General features: G+C 45.1%; 1 protein-coding gene across 1 annotated transcript in view; it reads right to left on the reverse strand.

The window, feature by feature from the left end:
- Nucleotides 1-20997, reverse strand: part of LOC125341439 (hedgehog interacting protein) — a 75093-nt gene that overhangs the window by 13863 nt on the left and 40233 nt on the right. The window contains exons 5-11 of the mRNA XM_048333486.1: nucleotides 12609-12760; nucleotides 12089-12262; nucleotides 11529-11672; nucleotides 8087-8208; nucleotides 5869-5992; nucleotides 4834-4964; nucleotides 4157-4238 (exon numbers count right to left, since the gene is read on the reverse strand). Coding sequence (XP_048189443.1) covers nucleotides 4157-4238; nucleotides 4834-4964; nucleotides 5869-5992; nucleotides 8087-8208; nucleotides 11529-11672; nucleotides 12089-12262; nucleotides 12609-12760 — 929 coding nt within the window. The remainder of the gene's footprint in view (nucleotides 1-4156; nucleotides 4239-4833; nucleotides 4965-5868; nucleotides 5993-8086; nucleotides 8209-11528; nucleotides 11673-12088; nucleotides 12263-12608; nucleotides 12761-20997) is intronic.

Genomic DNA, 20997 nt, shown 5'->3' on the forward strand with positions numbered 1-20997 from the left:
TCTGAAAGGACTTAGCTTAAAAAAAAACAGAAGGTCAAAGTTATGACTTGAATATTTGAAAACTAGGTATTAAAAACTCATTAAAGATCCATGGATATCTTTATCCCAATTTTGGAGCTAAAAGAACTTCCAAAGGTTGTGAGGTCACCTGAGAATAATTCTGGAATGGACGGACTGAGCAGCAGGAATACCAGAAAACCTACAGTGTTTTAAATACGTGACTCAACTCACTTCAGAGCCCTTTGTAGAAATGAGGCAGACAAAGAATGACCATTTGCCCTTGTTGATGGGCAAAGGGGCACAATAGAGGGAAATAACATACGCAGCAGCCTGCACAAAGGAAGACTCGGAGACAGATCTGCGCCCCTCCATCCCGCCAGGATCGCCCCGTTATAGGTGGTACTACTAAGTGAAAATGCCACCACCACCCAGAGCTTGCGCTCAGTCCATCGAAACCTGTTTTTCTGAAACTGCTAACTGAAGGAGTGTCCAAGGCCAGGCATGCTGAAAGGCTGAGCTCAGTACTCGAGACCTGCAGGACCCTGTCTGGTGAAGCTGGGTGACTGGCATGGATTTGACCCTCAGCTCCACTCTGCCATTCGAGGGGATTAATTGCTCTCTCATTACAGCTATTACTGAAGGGTGTTCAGTGTTCTGACACGGAGTCAGGTTCACTCCTGGGCTATTTCCATAGGAAAGGGTTTTCCTTAAATAACTCCGGAGTCCAAGGTCAGCCTGGAGGTAGCCTGGCTTGGATTCTTTCATTTTTCAATTTTTTGCTTTCATTATGAGTGCTAGCTTCTGATATTTATTAACAGGCTACATCACCATCTTTTTCTGAGGAGACTGTTCTACTGTAAATGACCTGAATTTATGTAAATGACTGTGAAATTTAGAGCCTTAGACCAAATTGTCCTCACAGTTTGCAGTAATGTTGGAACCTCATCAGCTTTGCTCCAAAGGAGATATTACATATGATTTCCTGATTCTGTCATCCTCTGTGTGTGATAGATTTTTTTTTAAACTATAACTTCATTGACAACAAGTACAGAAATAAAAAACTTATCTGGTATTTTCCTCCTCTAGGGCCATTAGTCAATTGATGTTTGAAAATTGTTAAAAAAAAAACAACAACAACAAAACATTCTTCTAACAAGTCTGATGGCCCCTCCACAGGCATACAATTGTTTGCTTTGAGTTAGATTTTTGGCATCACGCAAAGGCCATATATTGTATTTTTCAGTGGGTGAGGTTCTTTCTTCAGATTTTGCTTCTCAACTTTTAGCCAAACAGTTCTGCCTTGACATCCTGAACAGTACCAGGCTACTAATTAGCTTGTGCTTCCAAAATAATCCTATTCACACATACTTAAGCGTCTGCTTATTCAGAATTCCAGCTCATGGAGGGAGAAGGACTATAATAATAAACATTAGCATCCACCTCGACGTAAGTAGGGGACTGTCAAGAAAGGTCGATGCAGACGTTAGTTTTCGTGTAGTCCGTTTAATTTAGACATTTATGCCTGTGCGCAAGGTCGGCTCCCTCCTCCTGAAAAGCAAACACAGACCCTAACCCTGGCCCCACTCATGCCGTGACTCACCGGAAACAGGCACCACGGGGAGAAATCGGGCCTTCAGGTGTCACTCGGAGACCACCCTACTAGACAGGGCGCAAAGATCACAAAGCCAGTGTCCCTTTGGCAACCCTGGTAATTAGACCCTAATAATGGGCTGAAGGTGTAAAATTCACCTCCACTCCCCAACAGACTAAACAATCCGGAGGAGGGGAGAAAGACCTTTTGTGAGGGGAGAGAACTCGCTGGCGCACTACTGGGAAGTTCCCGTACCCGCGTCAGCTTTGACAGCCTAATGGAGCCGCAATGACTATTTTTACAATTAACTGCATTGGATGGGAGTGAAATCCCAACACCTCATTATGCATCATTAGAATGAGGGCGTATTATGAGGTAACATTAGTTTGACTTCTATTGTTCTGTTGGTTTTTTTTTTTTTTGCCACTCCTGGGGCTTAAATTCAGGGCCTGGGCTCTGTCCCTGATCCTCTTTGTGCTCAAGGCTAGGGCTCTAGTTTATTAGAGACAAGAGTCTCATGGACTATCCTGCCTGGGCTGGCTTTGAACCACAATCCTCAGAACTCAGCCTCCTGAGTAGCTCGGATTACAGGTGTGAGCCACCGGTGCCCAGCTGACTTCTATTCTTAATGTTGCCAACGAGACACTTCAACCGTCACCTACTTGTCTCATCGTTCTGTGAATATCCTCAAAGAGAACACTTGATTTTACTCAAGCTAGATCTCCTCCCCCTCCCCGCCCCCGCCCCAGTGCCCAACAGGTTCTTCTCCTCTTATAGCAACAGAACACAGACTACTAAACAAGCATGGGACACGAGAGACTGTGGAGACTTTTCCTCCTTCAGCGGCCTATGCCCATTTCTATTCCAGCCAGGAAACCAACTGTCTTGTGGTACAGAGAAGAGACAAGACAGTGACATTTTCAGGACATCATGTGTGTGATTGACAGCTTCCAGGTAACAGCTTTGAACTCGAGTGTCATCAGTGCCCTCGGTGAACTTTCCTGGAGGGTGAGGATCTCTTGGAAGAGACTGGAGGCTCGAGTGAAAGCAGAAGGAGCCTGAACTGTGCAGCCCGGGGCCGTGGGGCAGCAAGAACCACGAGTCTCCAATGCCACCCGGAGGAGGATTACTTAGGGTTTGTTTAATTTTGTTGTTTCTGACCTTAGGACAGCAACGTCTAATCCTGCAGCTCTCATGTGTGGAGTTAACAGCGTTATTAATGAAAGCTGTGGTCCTCCGTGCGGAGATGGGGGGATGGGAAGGAACGAGAGCAGATACTCATATGCTTTCGTCGTCGTCGCTGTTGTTGTGCCAGTCCCAAGATTTGAACGCGGGGCCTGGGCGCTGTCCCTGAGCTTCCTTTGTGCTCAGGTCTAGCACTCTGAGCCACAGTTCCACTTCCAGCTTTTGAGTAGTGCAGAGATCAGAGTCTCATCGACTTTCCTGTCTAGGCTGGCTTCAAACCATGATCCTCAGATCTCAGTCTCCTGAGCAGCCAGGATTACAGGTGTGCGCTACTGGCAGCCACCGGCTAAACACATTCGTGAAGGGATGAAAACGCGAGTCTGTTTGCCGAGGCAAGTGACAGGGCATATTTCTGTTCCGTGTTCAGTGGTCAGCCCCGGCAGTCTTCATGAGAACTGTGAGCTGTCAGGCAGACAGTTCTGAAATGAAGCTCAGATGGGGAACTGGCCAAAGAGCTTATCTTGATGACCGAACAACCAAGTAATCACACTGAACAGAAATAGTGTCTTCCAGGATATTTCTTGGTTTTGCAAAAATAAGAGGTTTATGGTTTCCAACCCCAGAGCTGAAGCCACCGCAGCTTCTGGGGGGGTCTCCCTGGCTTTGAACTGAGAGCTCTGGTTCTCTAAGGACGTCTCTAGGAGGGCGAGAACCACACGGATGAGCTTTTAAGGCCGGGAGGTCACGCGTGGCACTCCTGACCGGAGTCCTTACACCAACAGGAGCTGTTACCGTCGGCTGATGGCTGACTGACACTCCTCAATCACTAGTTGTTTTAATCTTTTTCTACTGACTGTCTAGTCTTGTTTCCATTTATTTATTTTTTCACTGAATGTCAGGCAGTTGTACAATGGGGCTTCATTTGGATATGTCTACGTGTGCACACAGTGTACCTTGATCACATTCCCTTCCTCCATCATTGCCCCCAAGCCACCAAATCCCTTCCCTTGGTCCATATCCTTTCACACACGGTGTTTCCACCACAATCACCCTCTTTCGCTCTCTCCATCCACCCCCTTCCTCCCTTCCATGAGGACCCACACCCTAGACGGGGCGGTTTCTGCAGCCCTGTCATTCCATTCGTTAAGTGTATACTAATTGCTCAAAGGGTTCCCCCCCCCCCCCCCGGTATTCCACATGTGCATGTGCTGTTTTTATTTTCACCGCGGATGCTTTTATCCTCCTTTCTATCTTTTTCAGAACTGGGGATTTTGCATTTACAAGGCAAAGAGATCTACCACTTACCACCAATTTCAATGAACTGGGATGCAAATATTCACTTGACTCAAAGGGATTTAAAAAAAAAAAAGGAAATCTCACCTTTTGGGATCTACAATTTTGTAGAGTTTTCCATTGTGAGTCTGGGTCATACTTTTACTGCTTGATAAGATGTACACTTCACCTGTTGGAGAGAGAGAGAGAGAACACCTTCATTCCCAGCAGGGCATTGCGGTCTAGCCAGTACTCTCTTCCTCTTCAGTTCTCTGCCCCTCCCCTCTTCTGCCCTCTTCTCCCTCCCACCTCCTCTCCTTCCTTCCCCTCCAATCCCTTCCCTCCACCCATCCCCAGCTTGTGACAGGCTCATAGGGCATACGGAGTCCAGTCGCTTCCTCTCCCTCCCACAAGCGTGCGGTCCAAGCGGGATAGGAGCGATGGGGACACCATTGTAGCCAAGTTTCCCCTGTCTCTCCCCCTCTGAGGATTCTCAACGTCTTCACCCCAACCACAGATCGCAGCCTGATCCCGAGTGGCTGGCATTAGAGGTGTGAGCCTCTGCGGCTGCCCTGTCTCATTATTTTCATCTTTCCAGACATCACGCTTCTTTAGGAAACGTTACTGGAACAGGCTATATTAACTGGATCATTTCGAAACGTTCCATTAAGTTTCCTTTGCTGAGGGTTACATTTCCAGTAAATGGAGGCTGGATGTGTTATTCTTCAGGGCAGGACAATGACCCTGGGGGGAATGGAGCCTGAGAGAAGTAGTTGATACCATACCTAATTCATCTTCTCCAAATCCCAGGATGTGACCCGAAAAATACCCGCGACAGGACCCACCGGTGCCCAGGCACAGCGGCTTCTCTTGCCATTGCTTGGTGACGGGACTTTGCTGGAGAGTTAGAAAATTCCTACAACAAAATCGTACCATCAGCGTCTAAGGAAAAAACATGCCTGGCCTGACAGCCACGGTTCAATGTTGAAAGTGAAGATAACCGTGGGGTCACGGTCCCAGCTTTAGCACGGAGTGTGCAGGACTGTGGCGCTTCCCTCGGTGACTGAGGCACTTGGAGGTGCCGCGTGCGGAGGGACACCGGTGGAGGGTGGCCACACAGTGTCCTTTCCAGGCTCCCGTAGTGGCCATGCCTGGTCTCTACCCGCCAGCCAACTGGAAGCCAGGATTCTGAGTGGTCTCCATCATGGAGTTCCTCATAACTTTCTGCCATGTGACCTCAAGAAACCGGAACTTGGTAGTATACCTGTCTGTGTGGACAAACCACATGCTGCTGTCCACAAGGCCAGAAAGTGTGGCAAAACTGAGAATCCCTAGACTCGCAAGAGAGTTCGGGAAATATTTTCGTAATCATACGAAATAGCAGCTTTCCAAGTATTCGTTTCCAATGGTGAATCTACATTGAGGGTGAAAGGTAGGACCTCAACAATATAGTCTATCTGAAGACTTCTTTGTCCTTAAATTGTTATTAAATCATATATAATGTGTGATATATACAATATATAATGTATAATTACTATATAGTAGCAACAACTATTATTATTTTATTTAAGAGTCTCCCTGTGTAGCTTTGGCCTCAACCTTATTATCATCCTGCCTCAGTTTCCCTCCAAATTATTTTTACGCACTGTTTTACTTATGGATCGAGCCTGTTGAAAGGCATCTCTTTAGAATGAAACCTCCAGACGGAGTAGAATGAAAGCAAGTCCTCATGTTCACGTGTTCCAAGGCTGGGAGATGGCTGTTACAGTGGTGGCAGGGGTGTCATTGGCCCTAGCAACTTGTGGTATCAAGGAACATACCCATTCCGGTCGCCAAACACGTAGCTTCCATACAGTCTTTCAGACTGGCAGCCTCGGTAAACAAATCCACCAACCAAGGGGCCGTTACTGAATGGCTTGAATTCTAAAAGTGACGGCTCACTTTCTGGAAAGAAACAGAAGAGTCGATCAACAGGAACATCTTTTCTCCGGGTCACTCACAGTGATGGAAGGGAAGCAATGATATCACTGTCCGCTCAGCTCTGAAACGTGTCCTACATAAGGGCCTTACTGTCTTTAGGGAGAATCCAGAGTCTTTGTGGAAATGGAAGCAAAATGTCAATGACCTCTGGACAGAGTTTAATGAAATGAGAATGCTCTTCAGATTGGTTTTTCTCTGTTGTAATTGACAGGATGCATCAAATTTCAGGAAAATTAGGATGTGGGTAGTTTGGAAGTCCTGGTTATAGACCTTAAAAATTCAAATAACTTGAAGAGACAACTTCATTTTTAACCACTGGATTTTTTTTTTTTGTAAAAATGCTTCTCCTTCTATTTAACAAAACAGACCTTTGTGTGTAAAATTACACAAAATCTTTAAAAATTAAAGTCCGTACGTGGTCTTAAAACCATATTTGTTGTATATTTTAAAACACTGCCACTTTGTTAAGCCATATCTTTATTTAAAATATGTTAATCACCTTGCTGATAGTTGTGCGGTTAGCTAAGTCTATCCCAGTAACTCCTTTTGAATTCCATGTGTGTAGTCCTATATCCGACTTTCCATACATGTGCGTACATACTTGAAGGTACGGATGCTCACTGCCACGGAAAGTCTCTCGTGCCAGTTGCAAATTAACCTGAGAATTATTTCTTACACACTTAGTGTGAAAAACGGTCGCCAACAGGAAGTCTTTCATGCAACACCTCTTGGGAAAAGACAGTAATTTTGAAACGCTCTGTTCTTCACCTGCGACAAAAGGGGTTTTGCGTACATAGCACCCCAAGGGGCAGCGTGATGTGAGCTCTGGAGTCAAGCTGCTCCTCTGTTCCTCTCCAGCCTTTCCCACTTGCTGTGTGTGGGGAATGGCCTTCCGCTGCCTCAGTTTCCCTGGGTGTCCTCTGAGGCTGATCACAGTGCTTGGACACTTGGGCTGCGAGTGCCCTGAGGGAAGTTTCTAAGTGCTGACCACAGTGCCTGCAGCATAGAAAGCACTGCCGGGTATTTTAAAAGGCATTAATATGTGGCTAGTCGCGCTGCAGCTGGTTTTGTCTGAATCTCAATGTGTTTGCAGAGTATGAGTTAATCTTCAGATATAGCCCAAATTCCAGTGAGCCAGCGGCTTATAGATTTTTTTTTCTTAGAACACATTACTCTTTGGTTTGGCTTTTTAAAGACACACACACACACACACACACACACACACACGCGCGCGCACGCACACACACACGCACCTGAAAAAAAGTAAAATAAAAATAACTGAATACCGCATGAACTAACACAGCTGTTTCATTCCTACTGCTGAATAAATAACTTTATTGAATAGGCAAATAAAAAGAGCAATCAGTTTAATAATCTACTATGATCCCTGAACCATAATTATGCTGAATATATTGCTTCCTTCAAAAGGAATATATATTAAAATATTAAATATACTAAGTGTTTTAGACTCTTTGCTATACAGCTTTATACTGTTAGGTTCTCTCTAAACATTCTAGTAGTTTAGTTACCCCATTTCCATGACTTTGACTTGTTTTTACAAGTCAATTTTTATACTGTCTTCTCTAAAACAAACAACCCCTCTTCTAAAAAGTTCTGTTCTTATTTGAAACACAATTTTCCCAATTGCTGCAACTACCTTGTTTGGTCTTGGAAAACCTACTACCGTGAAGACTTCTTTTTTTCTTTTCTCTGTATGCAAGATATAAGGGCAAGTTCTGTCTTCCAAACTAAGCAGAAGTTGTGCGTTTTGGTTCTCAGATGAGCCAAGTATAAGCTCTAACTTTTGAAGCTACTCAAGCTACTCAGTGATTAAGACTAACAGAGAACCATTCAAGCCACGGAAAGGGAGCCAGACAGAACTGGGGGGCTTGTAGGAGGCCCCACGTCTTTACAAAGGGAGCGATTTGCCAGTGTCACGTGCCACTGGTTAAACCCATACATTTGTGCTTTCCCAAACGCTTGTTTTGCAGAATTCCTTTTTATCATGAATTAATACACTAAAACTAAAGCAAAATCAACAAATTGTGCTTGACTTACCGTAATCTTTGCCCTTTATTATCTGTAAGATTCGGGCTGACGATCTGTTTTTTCCATTGGAATCAGAACAAAGTATTGTTAAGTTGATGTTTCTATCAGTGGGATGCCGGTCCACGGCACATCTGCAGGACGGAGGAGGGAGACACCGTGAATTCCCTCCGAGGGGAGCACCACACTGTGAAGGCAGCCCCGCCAAAATGTCAGGAAGACCCTATCTCTCAAGCAAGTCAGGTGTGGTAGTTCACGTCTGTAATCCCAGTTGCTTGATTGAAACAAACAATACCAGCAACAAAACAACAACAAAACCCTTTCCTACCCTGTCGTTAAGGAACATCTCACGTCTCCCGTCAACACTGCATTGACACCAACCACAGCCAGGGTTGCGGAAGAATGAAGTGGAATGATAAAGCTGGAGTTCTTAGAAACAGAAGCAACAAGCTTACTGACAGAGTAGGCCCGGTAATCTTTGATGTGTGTGTGTGTGTGTGTGTGTGTGTGTGTGTTCTGTGTGTTTCGCAGGGAGTGTTACAGTGAAGTAGAGCAGGATCCTGGCCCTCTCCCCATTGGACGGCAGTCATGTCACTCTGTCCCGGGCTCCACCCCGCCCCACCCCCAGCTGGGAAAAGCAAAATTGTTTCCAGGCATTGGAAAAGTGTTCCATTCAGAATCACTGTTTTAAGCCAGCAAGATACGTTGATTATTCACAAATAAAATCAAGTCACTGGATGATTAAATCAATTAATTATTTTTTTTTTAAAAATGAGACTGAATGCTTGTTCTTGAGAGACTTGGGAGTGATGTAGCAATTATTTAAACACAGAACAATCCCTGGCTCCGAATGGCTCCATTGATGGCAGAGAAGCAAACCATAGGCCAGGCCTGCCAGGGCTTGGGGGAAGGGGGGTGGGGTGGCCCTGCTCCTCCATTGTCCACAGAGGACAATGCCTGGCAGGGATGGGGCGGGGGCAACTTAAGGTGGAGCCCCACCTCCGGAGTGAGACCATTTGCCTGCATCACTTTCCTTTGAAGATGCAGGGTTCTTGACAAAAACGAAAGTTGGGTTTCTTTCCAACAAGAAACAGCACATGTGGAATTAAAGGTCGGGTGTCCCGGAAGTGGACGGGGTGTGTGTGTGTGGTGTGTGTGTGTGTGGTGTATGTGTATGTGTGGTGTGTGTGGTGTGTGGTGTGTGTGTGTGTGTGTGTGTGTGTGTGTGTGTGTGTGTGAGCTCTATTTCGGGCTCTATTACAGGGTGGGTGTAGGGACAGCTTCTTGACCTTCTCCCCTACAGTCAGTGCAACTGTCACCATGGTGCTCTGGGAGTGGTAGGTGTCATGACCCATTGTGCAAACCCACTGAGGGGACGCCGCCCTGGGGGGGTCCTGGCTGGGGGCTCACGCCTGGAGCCCTAGCTTCCCAGGTGGCTGAGAAATGGAGACGTGAGGTGCAAGGTCAGCCTACGCCTTGAATTCAAACCCTAGCACCGAATCAATAGCCAACAGCAGACTGTCGGGTGAAAGGCAGACACTGGAAGGTCCCCACGTACAGCAGCGTGGGGTGGGGGGTGGGGGTGAGGAGAGGGGAGAGACAAGGTCGTGCAAGGGCGCGGGGGGAGGGGGGAGACTTCAGGCGCCTCTCCCTTCCCTTCCGTTCTGCTCTGACTGTGTCACTGTCCTGGACCACCGTCTACTCAACTAGAATGTGGGGGAGGGAGATTGCCGGGTTCTGCAGAGTACTCCTGAGCGGCTGGAGACGGATACTTAGCTCAGCACCCTAGAGCATGGCCCTTTTGCAGTGGGCTTTACTTTTTGCTAGGAATTCTTTTCATTTCTTTTCTGCTTTATGACATCTTTTTCTGTTTGAAGGTCTTCCTGGAGGGGGGCGTGCTATAAATGCTCTCCTCTGCTCCCCGCCGCCCGTGGAGGTAGACATCCACTGGACGGGCATCTTGCCCCCAACACAGTCCATAAAATGCCTCTTCCTGGGGTTTTGCACTTGAGGCTCAGGACCCCCAGGGAGGTGACAGGGGTGACTCAAGCCGCCCGGCATCAGGGCGCGGGGTGGCGGGGGGTTCTGAGCTCACGGAATGGAATGCCCCCCGTTTCCTCCGCGCGCTGTGCCCGCCGTCAGCATTCCCCGTCAGACGCACTGGAAGATCTGCCCAGATGCCAAAAGGGAAATGAGCTGTGGATTGGGGCTTTGATGGAAGGGAGATGAAGGGCACGGGGGAGTATAAACATAAAAAGCTCGAGACACAGTCACCTTGCACACAGCCAACACTCCATAAACGTTAAATAGCAAGAATCCCTGAGCTAAGCAAATGAATGAAGGCGGCCTGTCATCCTTTGTATGAATAACAGACCGCAGGTGGGGTGAAGCTTTCATCAGAGAATTTCTATATTATACTTCATGGTATTTTAAAAAGAATATATCTAAACGTTCTCACTCTGCCTCCTTTTAGCTTTTCCTTTCTTGATAGTATAACAAGCAGCCAGCTTGAATTCCTTCAGTAGTTTGTCATTCCCCGCCCCCTCCGAAGTAAACCGTTAACACTACATCATCCTCTATTAAGTGAAGCTATGTAATAAGAACTTCCAGGTGTTAGGCACCCCACCTTGTGCTTTGTCTCTAGTTGTTGTTTTTTTTATTCAGTCTTGACAGCATCCTGACAGTGGAGTTATTATAGAAGGGCTGTGGTATGAATGTGTCTTGCAAAAAGTTCACGTGTTGGCAACTTAATCCCCGTTGCAGCTAACAATGTCAAGGGGTGGAATGGCGAAGCGGGGTTGAAGAGGTCACGAGGGCGCTGCCCTCAGGAGGGGATGGACGCCTACACTGCGGGAGTGGACCGTGAGCCCTGGAGTGAAGTCCAATGAAAGGGTGGTTGGCGTACTCTCTCTCTCTCTCTCTCTCTCTCTCTCTCTCTCTCTCTCTGTCTCTCTCCTTCCTTCTCTGTCCCTCTCACCTTCCACCATGGGATGAGCAAGCAAGAGTTGCTACTCTTGGACTCCCAGCCTCCAGAACCATGACCAAATAAATGTCTACGCTTTGTTAGTTACCAAGTCCCTGCTGGCAGACGGGAAGTAAAGTAATATTTAGAAGGGTTTAAGGAAAGGAGTGCAAAGGTTCATTATCTCCGAGCATGAGTGACGTCTTAGTGGTGATGACACACCAGTCTAGCAATTTGTACCGACCAGTCAGCTCGTCCAACTGGAAGTAGTGTTTTCCTCTCTATCTCTTGTCCTTTTTTTGGGTCCAATCTGCGTTGTCAACGATTTACAGAGGCATAGAAGAAAGCGGGCAGGTGCTGGCTCGGCCCCCCGGCCCGGCTTGATTTTAGAGGCGGGAACTCGGGCCCCCGACCCTGTCTGCTCAGTGACCTGACCCCCTCTCCGTCCTCGTCGGCCCTGGGAGTCCTGCACAGTTGGCTTCGTGTTCTCACCTGCCTGGATCATGCAGCCCGTGGGCGAACACTTCCGGGGGCTGGTTGGTGCTGTTGAAGTGGGGGTTGCTCCGAGGTATCGAGTAAGGCACGTTGCACACGTCCGTGTCCACGTCCAGTCTCAGCACGGAGCCTGTGAAGTCACTGAGAAATGGGGGGGGGGGGGGGACGGGCGGCGTGAATGCTTTAAGTCTGGGTGATAGGTGTTCAAGTTGCAACAGAGCAAAGAACGATCCCCTCATCTGACAGCAACTTGTTCACGCTCCCAGTTCCACAGGGTGGGAAGAGAGCCCGGAGAAGCTTCCATCCAGACGGGGCACCGTGCTGGGACGCGGCTTGAAGGTGGCCGGGGGGGGGGGGGGTGGCACCATGAAATTGCATGCAAAGGGAGGTGAAGCAGCATGGCAGCAGAGCAGCAGATGCTACTGGAAGCAGAGAGGCCATGGGGCCCAGGAGGGCAACAACAGCCTCTCCTCTCCTGTCCCCCAGGAGCCCTGCCTCCGCACCCCACCAACACAGACACGACGACCCAAGTGCGACCCGTGTGCGGTGTCATTTACCTTAACCCGTCCATCTCCTCCATGTCGTCCAGGGTGATCATCCCATCGCCAAGGATGATGTACAGGAAGCCGTCGGGGCCAAAGAGCAGCTGTCCCCCCAGGTGCTTCCGGTGGAGTTCGGCCACTTCCAGAAACACCCTGGCTGTCCGCAGGTCCACCTGGTGGGGATTCTTCCTGCACGGCAGGAGGGACAGATGCCACGATCCCCATTAACGACGCGGGCGAGCCCACCCGAGACCCACGCCCAGAGAGGGAAGCACCAGCCAGCTTTGAAAGAGGAGGCGCAGGCTAGGGATGGAGCGCAAGGAAGTCTGCTCATTCACAGGGGAGAGCACACGGGGAAAGGGTGGAAAGCCCCCATTTTCCTTCCTTAAAAAACATGCGTACAACGTAGTGTTTTCCTTTCATTGCTCCTGCCTTAGGGCTAGGGATCGGTCATGGGAAGATATGCAGCCGATGAGGAGATGAAGAGTAAAAATCAGATCACAAAATCTGTCCGCTCGGGGCCGGTCCACGGTACCTGGAGACTGTGTATTCCACGACCCTGAGGATGTGGTCGTGGGGCCCCATGGCCCACCGCTCCTGATTGGTGGTGTAAGACACGTACAGCTTGCCATTCTTCTTGTAATTGGGATGGAATGCAAGGCTTAACAGTCCTCTTTCATCTCCGCCCTGCAGTCAGATGAAAAACACAAAGAGTTGTGGACTTAATTATGTCCTTTATTGTGTTTCAACGAGGACCCTGAAAGGGTTTCTTTCTTGCTTCTGGATAATCTTTGCCCAACCAGCTTCCTTCCTTCCTTCCTTCCTTCCTTCCTTCCTTCCTTCCTTCCTTCCTTCCTCCCTCCCTCCCTCCCTCCCTCCCTCCCTCCCTCCCTCCCTTCCTCCCTCCCTTCCCTTTTGCTTCCCCTTTCCTTTCCTTGCCTACTGCATGAAAAAGGATTATAAAACATTTCACAGTGTGGAACTCTTTAAGGACAATTTAAGAACAATCGTCTCCTTCTCCGGATTGTGTGGTTATCTGTGTGCGAGCCTTAACACCACTTTTGTCAAATGATGTGTGTATAATCTTGGGAAGCCAGGAAGACAAGTTTAAGTGTGAGGAGGCATTCTTTCCTGGGTTACGAGGGTGCGTGTAGTTGACAGAAGACAAATAAAAAGGTTCGTAATCAACAGTCACTTCTAATCTTCATCTCCCAAACCCACAACTCAGTGTGGGCTGCCAGTTCCCACTGTCTTGGTAATCATGTTTAGAAAACAGTTAAATTGCTTGTGTAATATGTAAACCTTTGTTTCAGCCGGAGGCAAGGACATCGGCTGTCACAACCATGGTGGTCTGTGTATCACGGCTAGGTAACAGGCAGCCTGGGCCCATCTACGTAGCAACGCCGTACTTTGAGACACACACACCCCCTTGGCTGGGTCGGGTTTTCTTTATAGAAGGATGAAGAGGTGGGAGGAGAGGCAAAGGCCAGGCCCGGCATGGGGGTTGAAGAAACACCAGAGAGGAAAGCGGACACTAAGAAATAAAAGAAAAATCCCAAACAACTTTCTTTTGTTATTATCTGCGTGTCAAGGATTGTATACATTAGGCAGGCCAAGTGCTATAACAATTAAAACATCATCATGTTTTTAAATAGAAAGGCATTTTATCTTTGTTTTCTGCTAATTCAGCTTGGTGAAACTCAATACGATCTTAGCATTCGTGTTCGCCCACAAGCAGTTGAGGAATTTCTATAATGAAATCAAAGTATCTAAAATTATCTAGATCAGAGGCTTCATATTCTAGTAAGTCAGTGAGCATGTTTACAGCCTGCTGAGTTATCTACAGTGGTGAAAAACACTGGCTGCTCATAACACATCACCTTATTAATCCCCCTAAACATCGCCACATCTGCTCAGGCGCAGCGCTGGAAGAGCTTACTCCTCAAGTGTGAGAGGAGAGAAAAAAGCTGCACAATTTCTTTGTAAGATCACACTGAGTGAGTCACGGGAGCTCTGATACTCGTATCTCACTAAACAGGCCCCGTGACCAGCAGAACACAGAACCAGCTGCAGAACACAGAACCAGCTGCAGAACACTGCTTACAGTCTATATTGATTTGAGAATTTAAATTGGAGGTTAATAAAAGTTAATGTTTAATAGAGCTTGTTGGATTTGTTTCTTGGCCCAGAGCTGGTTTTTTTTTTTTTATATATATAACATCTAAAGTGGAAGCAATTCAAACTTGGATAAGTAATCGGTACTAGTATTTGTGATACCAAGAATCACTAAATCATTATTCATGTGACAAAAATGTCAACCCTTTTCCATATCATAAGATGCTTAATTTTAGCTTCAATCACTAGGGCAAGACTGTAATGACTGTAATCTTGGAATGGCCTCTGTGTCTTGCGTTTTTCTGTTATGATGGATTTAGTATTGACTTCATGTTGCTATTTTTCTTCCTGTATTGTCATTAAATAAATATCTTTTGGCTTTCCAAGGAGACTCTAGGAGCTAGGAAGTATAACTAAGTTTCAACTGAAGCGAAGCCCCCAGCACATTTAAACCTCCTTGACAGATTGCACAAGCAGGTCCGGGTGGGATTTCATGTGTGATTAATTCCTTGAGGGCAGGTTAAGTACCGCATGCCTGCTCGCTTTATTAAACGTTTGTATTCACGGTAAGAAGCTTTAGTTGAAAGTCGTTCTTTGTACTTTCCAATCAAATCATTAAAAATACAATTTGGTTTGGATAGCAACCTGGTTTCAAATTGTGCTGGTTGCTTTTCAGGAATTAGGGATGTCAAATTAACACACACCACGAGGGCAGAGGGAATGGAGATGTGAACAAATCCAAAGGTAATTGTAGACAGTGGTCTCCTTCAGAGACCTGGCCACCACAGGAATGAATTAGGGAGCAAAGTTGATATTTACAGAAACACAGTCAAGACATCTGAATGGCAGGGACACAAATCAGCAATGTAGTGTTAAAAAAAAATGTCAGTAATTCTGAAAATTTCAGTCCAATAGGGTCCACATTCAATTCAGTATTCTGCATGATCTCAGCTTTAAAAAGTGATGCCCTGATTGGCTTAGAAACCTGACTACTGGGTAATTTCAAAGAAATACTTTCATGACTCTATTGATGAAAAAAATTAAGGTTCTATAAATACCTTACACTGTCTCTTAAAGCCATCCTTAAAAATTACCTCACAGGACCCTTAAATGTCCAGAAATTAAGAAGGACAGATAGTTTCCTGCGGGGCCCGGAGATTAAGGTGTTGATAGGTTAACATTTTCCTGGAGCCAGCCTGCAGAGTTTATGGTGTCTATTTAATTAAAATAGGTTACTGACAAATCATGATTTAACTTTCAAACCCAAGCATCTAGTTGGAGGTCTGGGTCATTTTTCAAGGCCTGGGTGAAGCAATATGTTGATTAGACATTAAGGGTGAACTTCATCCCGGGGTCCGCCGGAGGTCACACCCCCACAGTTGAGCCTCACTTCCAGTCTCCAGCAGGGCACTGTCCCAGCCAGGGGGCGTGGCTGTCTAGGACGACGAACCTGACGCTGGCCCCTGGAACCAGGGCTGGTGAAGGTCCCAGGCTCCCCCTTTCATCCCAGCTCTGACTGTGTGTCCCCGCAGCCTTGTCCTTGATGTCAGAGGCCAGTTCCTGAGGCTCTCTTCTCCTCCTCATTTTATTTCAACATCAACCCCACTTCAGAGGATCAACAGAACAAAGAAAAATGAATCAAGCCCTTATGGCAACGCCCGGACACCTCTCCCGATGGCTTTCCATCCCTTCTTTTCCTGCCGGCTCCTGCAGAGTTCATGGCACTGAAATGATGCCCTCCGTGAGGGCACTGGGCACCGTGGACTTCTTGTGGGAGGCCTAAGTGGAGGATGATGAGCCTTTAATGATTAGTTGAGCCAAGATGGGAATAAAAGGGAGGAAAGTACATGGACAGAATGGCAAGTAGACGACTCCTGGTCCAGGGAGCTATGTGAAAACACACTGACTTCTCACATTCTGCTTTTGAGAACTTTTGACCGGTGTTCACTGTTACCCGTGTGAAAAGTACTGATTTTCCCAAACATTCACGTTATACTTTGGACTTCATTATTCACGCTCAACACTGTGTAATATTGTGTTTCTGGGAACACACAGACAGCATTGCTAGAATCGAACTGGACGCAGCTGGGCGACTCCATACAATAAGTTCTGACCCTTCCAGCATCGCAAGCTACCATTTCTTCCTCCCTTCTCCTCCGGTCAGTTCTCCCAGTATTGTGTCAGCTCCGGACAGCTCCACACCAACCACAAATGACTGCCCCAAACTGGATTGCTGCATGATTTGAAAATAGTGCCTCTAGACACCTTAGAACCTCGAGATTGACCCGTGTTTCACCGTAACTCACTAATCCCTCCTTGGGCACTTTTAATAAGTAGTTCATTGTCTGGTCTTCTAACGATCATTCCTCTCCTTAGAATGAACTTCATGGGGCCCATAGAAAAAGAGATTAACTCCCTCCCAAAGGGAGCATATTGATGACCTTAACGTAAGGATGAGACCAAATCTACTTCAGTCCACCATCGCTGGCTCTGAAGGTGGAGGAAAGAAGATAGAAACCAGGAGACACGGATGGCTTCTAAAACTGGAAAGGGCAAGGTAGTTAGCTTATCACCCACAGCCTCTAGGAAGGAACCAGGCTCTGCTGACTTGTATTTTAGCATGTGTGCCTCATGTGATTGATTCTCTCACCTAGAGACTAAGACAACCAATCTTATTTAAAGTTTGTGGTGTGTTCTTACATAGATAGAAAATGAATACAGCCTAGTATTGTGTTGGTTCTGACAATTCTTCTACCAAGCCATTTTCTCATTTCTAAACAGCAGGTTCCTTGGCGACTTGATGAGTCTCCAAGTCTTCTCTTTCCATTCATTACACTTACTGCAAAGCATAGACAGGTGAATGGCAATAAAGGAAATGCAAAAACCCGCATTAGAGTAAAAGTCTGTTTTAGAGACAATTACAAAACACCACCACTCTGTTCTTACATCCATTCCTTCAGTATTAAGGGACCAACAGTTTTACTAGAGACTATCACTCATACCTCTGTGCCTGAGTTTTATAAAAGGATGCTATTACTCTTGTTGAAACCCTGCCTAATCCATCAAATAAGTTTAGCTTCCATGTAACAAAGCTCTTTACTGTTTCAGAGTGAAAGAAACCTAGGTACTAATACAAAAATAAAAAGCTATACAGAAGCCAGATGCCACTCATGGTCAATGTATTCATCAGTTCTTCGAAGCCCATGAAGGCCATTGTAGAATGTTTCAATTTTCTTCCAGATTTAATTCTTCCCTCCATGATTACTGTAGTCTGTGCATTCTTCTCCTATTTTAAAATCTTATTCTTTCACAAATCCTTTTGTGAATTACGCCAAGGTTTAAAACAGCTAACTGATTAACTCATTAAACATAAAGCAATAAACACTTCTTGCTAAGTTTTTAGAACACACACATACACACACACACGTACAGCAGCCTCAAAATAGGGCAGAACACTCAAAGGTCTTGTGTGGAATTTGCTGAGTTATTGAATGTGGGGGTAGGGAGGCTGCTATAAAGGAAACCTTGAGAAATAGTCATCAGCTAAGCTTACTCAAATAGCTAAGGGTGATAATGACTGATAATGAGAGATCACATTATGAACTTCCAAGTACTATTTGAACTGAAGACAGAGCTGTGACAAAGGATAGAAAGGTAAGTGCCGTCAGCACGCTGAATTGCTTGAGGACGTAGCAAGATGTTGACGAAGGGAATGTGACTGTGAAGGAAAGCGAGCTGCGCGTTTTGATCTGACGAGCACGCATTCACACTCGGTGGAGGAATACTCTTTTGCTCAGGGCCATGTCAAGCACTTTTGGACTTCAGAAAATTACAAGCATGGCAGGGAGGATTTCAACTTATATTTAGCATCAGGCTCACAGCATAGCTTTGATGAATATCTATGTATATCTTCTCCAGATATTGGTGTGGTGTGTGTGTTATGAGTAGTTTATCAATGATTTGCAAAGCTTAAAGTGATGGGAAGAATTATTCTGGCGTTGAGCCATATATTAGGCCATGGTAGGAATTTACTTGCTTTTTTCCCCCCAATTTCAGTTTAAGAAGTAGAGTGTTTATATATTCTAAAGTTAAACATAAAGCAATTTATTTAGTAAGCAAAGACAAGAGATCAGGGAAACAAATCAAGTCCATCGTTTGTGTGTTCTCTGAAAGTACTGATGGCAAATCACAATGACATTTGTTCTGCACTAAAAATAAACTCTACATAAAAGGCCCTTCCAAATTTATGATAGAAAAAAATGTGCATTTACAAAGTAGCAAATAGCTGTGAAAATTATGGCAGTACTAATGAATTTAGCTCATGTTTATATAAACAACCAAGGACTGAATGCTAATCAGGGCGCCTGTACTTATGATTCCTCTCACACCCTCTTCTTAGGATAGTTCTTAAAGTAGAAGTTGTTAACATGTTGCCAAATCTACAAATATTGGGGAAATCTTGTTAGAAAATGAAATAATTCCTTGGAGACAAATAGGGCAATTTGGGAAACACATTAGCATCTTTTAATGTTAACGATTGCTCTTGTATCACTGATTTTACTCTATGTGTAAGAATCATATGTTCTATTGTCTTGCAACTTAGAAATGTTTTTCTTAGAAGACCTTTTAAAACTAATAAAGATTAAGAACTCCTCATACCTTATTAGTAACCATTTTAACAAACCGAAAGACTACATATTAACTTTTATAGACATAAAAGTTAATTTTAGGTAATTTTTTGGAATACTGTATTTTTACAGTGAAGAATCAATGAAATCAAATAGACTCACAGAAGCTCATTTCCCATTTTAAAGTTAAAAGCTCTAAGGTACAGTCTGATTCTTTTGTTTTGAAAAAAATCAGGAATAAAAAGTATCTTTCTTTCCTACTTGCATCTGATTTATACCTTTGTACATGGAAAAAATGTATTGTTTTTCTGGCCAGAAAATGGATTTAGAATCATTTCAACAAAAGGAAAAAAAAAGTCATAATATTTAATATATATATATATATATATGCTTTTAACTATAGAAAATGGTACAAAATTGTTTTTAATGAATTTGACCTCTTACTTTTATAAAGTTTGTTTTTTTTTTAATGATGTGTGGCTAATATGGTGGTCATGCAGATAAAAGCATTATCTTCACATCATTATGTAGAAACACAACACCCATCCCATTTTGCTACTCTTGCCATTATGAATTTCCTATTGTTACTCTAAATAAGAGCTCAAATTGACTTATATGAGAGCACACATTAAGCAATTAAGTAAGATTATTGCTTTGAAAAGGAACCTTGAAAAAAAAGAAAGAAAGAAAGAAAAGCCTAAACAGCTTGGACCACCAAGGAACACTAATAAATTTAAGGAAATATGAGGTTTCCTTCATGTGACTTCTCTTGAAAAGTTATGCAATAGATTGCTGGAACTTCAAGGTCACATAAAAATTATAGTACTTTTAAAATTATTTTCTTGAGTTGGAGTTTGTATTAGCATGATTTATATGTCAATTAAACTTGTAATTCACCAAAAAAGAAAAAATCAGATTCTTGGAATCTTTCATATTTTCATTAGCCACTATTTTACAAAATGACCTAATATAGGGTTCTTAGCAACTCAACATCTGAAATACTTAAATATAAGCATTTGTTTTTGCACTAACTTTTTTTTTCTTTTCTTTTTTTGTTCTGGTACTGGGGCTTGAACTCAGGGACTCAAGTGCTTGCTTGGCTTTTTCACTCAAGGCTGGCACTCTACTGTGTGAGCCACACCACTTTTTTTTTTCCTTTGGCCAGTCCTGGGCCTTGGACTCAGGGCCTGAGCACTGTCCCTGGCTTCTTCCCGCTCAAGGCTAGCACTCTGCCACTTGAGCCACAGCGCCGCTTCTGGCCGTTTTCTGTATATGTGGTGCTGGGGAATCGAACCTAGGGCCTCGTGTATCCGAGGCAGGCACTCTTGCCACTAGGCTATATCCCCAGCCCTGCCACACCACTTTTTGAAAATCATTCTTACTGCAAAGTATATTGCTAGTTATAAACCAATGTTTTTTTTTGTTTTTTTTTTTTTTTTTTTTTGGCCAGTCCTGGGCCTTGGACTCAGGGCCTGAGCACTGTCCCTGGCTTCTTCCTGCTCAAGGCTAGCACTCTGCCGCTTGAGCCACAGCGCCGCTTCTGGCCGTTTTCTGCATATGTGGTGCTGGGGAATCGAACCTAGGGCCTCGTGTATCCGAGGCAGGCACTCTTGCCACTAGGCTATATCCCCAGCCCCAACCAATGTTTATAGAACTGCACTTCCCCATTTTCTATAATCAGGAAAACTTTGATACTTTCCATGAAGAGTATATAAATGTGGAAACTCCACTATAGACTGGGAAGAATCTAGATGAAGTCAAGATTACAGACAGGCAAGTTGTTATCAAACCAGAATAGGCTTCATAAAGAGTAAACTACGGGAGGGTTTTGGACTTCCTAAATTCTAGAAAGGAAAAGAAAGTGAGGTGTACCTGTAACCTTTCCTAAATCCACCAGGATTTTTCTTGAGAACAGAACTGTTCACCTTTCCATGATAATTCTTCCAGGAGAACCCTTATCCCCCACAGGTCTTAACTTAGTAGAACTTTGTACTCTGAATATCTAGGGATAATATGATTTTGGACCAAAGGGCTGAATTCTGTATTCTTTTTTTTTTTTTTTTTTTGCCAGTCTTGGGCCTTGGACTCAGGGCCTGAGCACTGTCCCTGGTTTCTTTTTGCTCAAGGCTAGCACTCTGCCACTTGAGCCACAGCGCCACTTCTGGCCGTTTTCTGTCTATG

This window comes from Perognathus longimembris, chromosome 24 (assembly GCF_023159225.1).
Source record: "Perognathus longimembris pacificus isolate PPM17 chromosome 24, ASM2315922v1, whole genome shotgun sequence".
Lineage (NCBI taxonomy): Eukaryota > Metazoa > Chordata > Mammalia > Rodentia > Heteromyidae > Perognathus > Perognathus longimembris.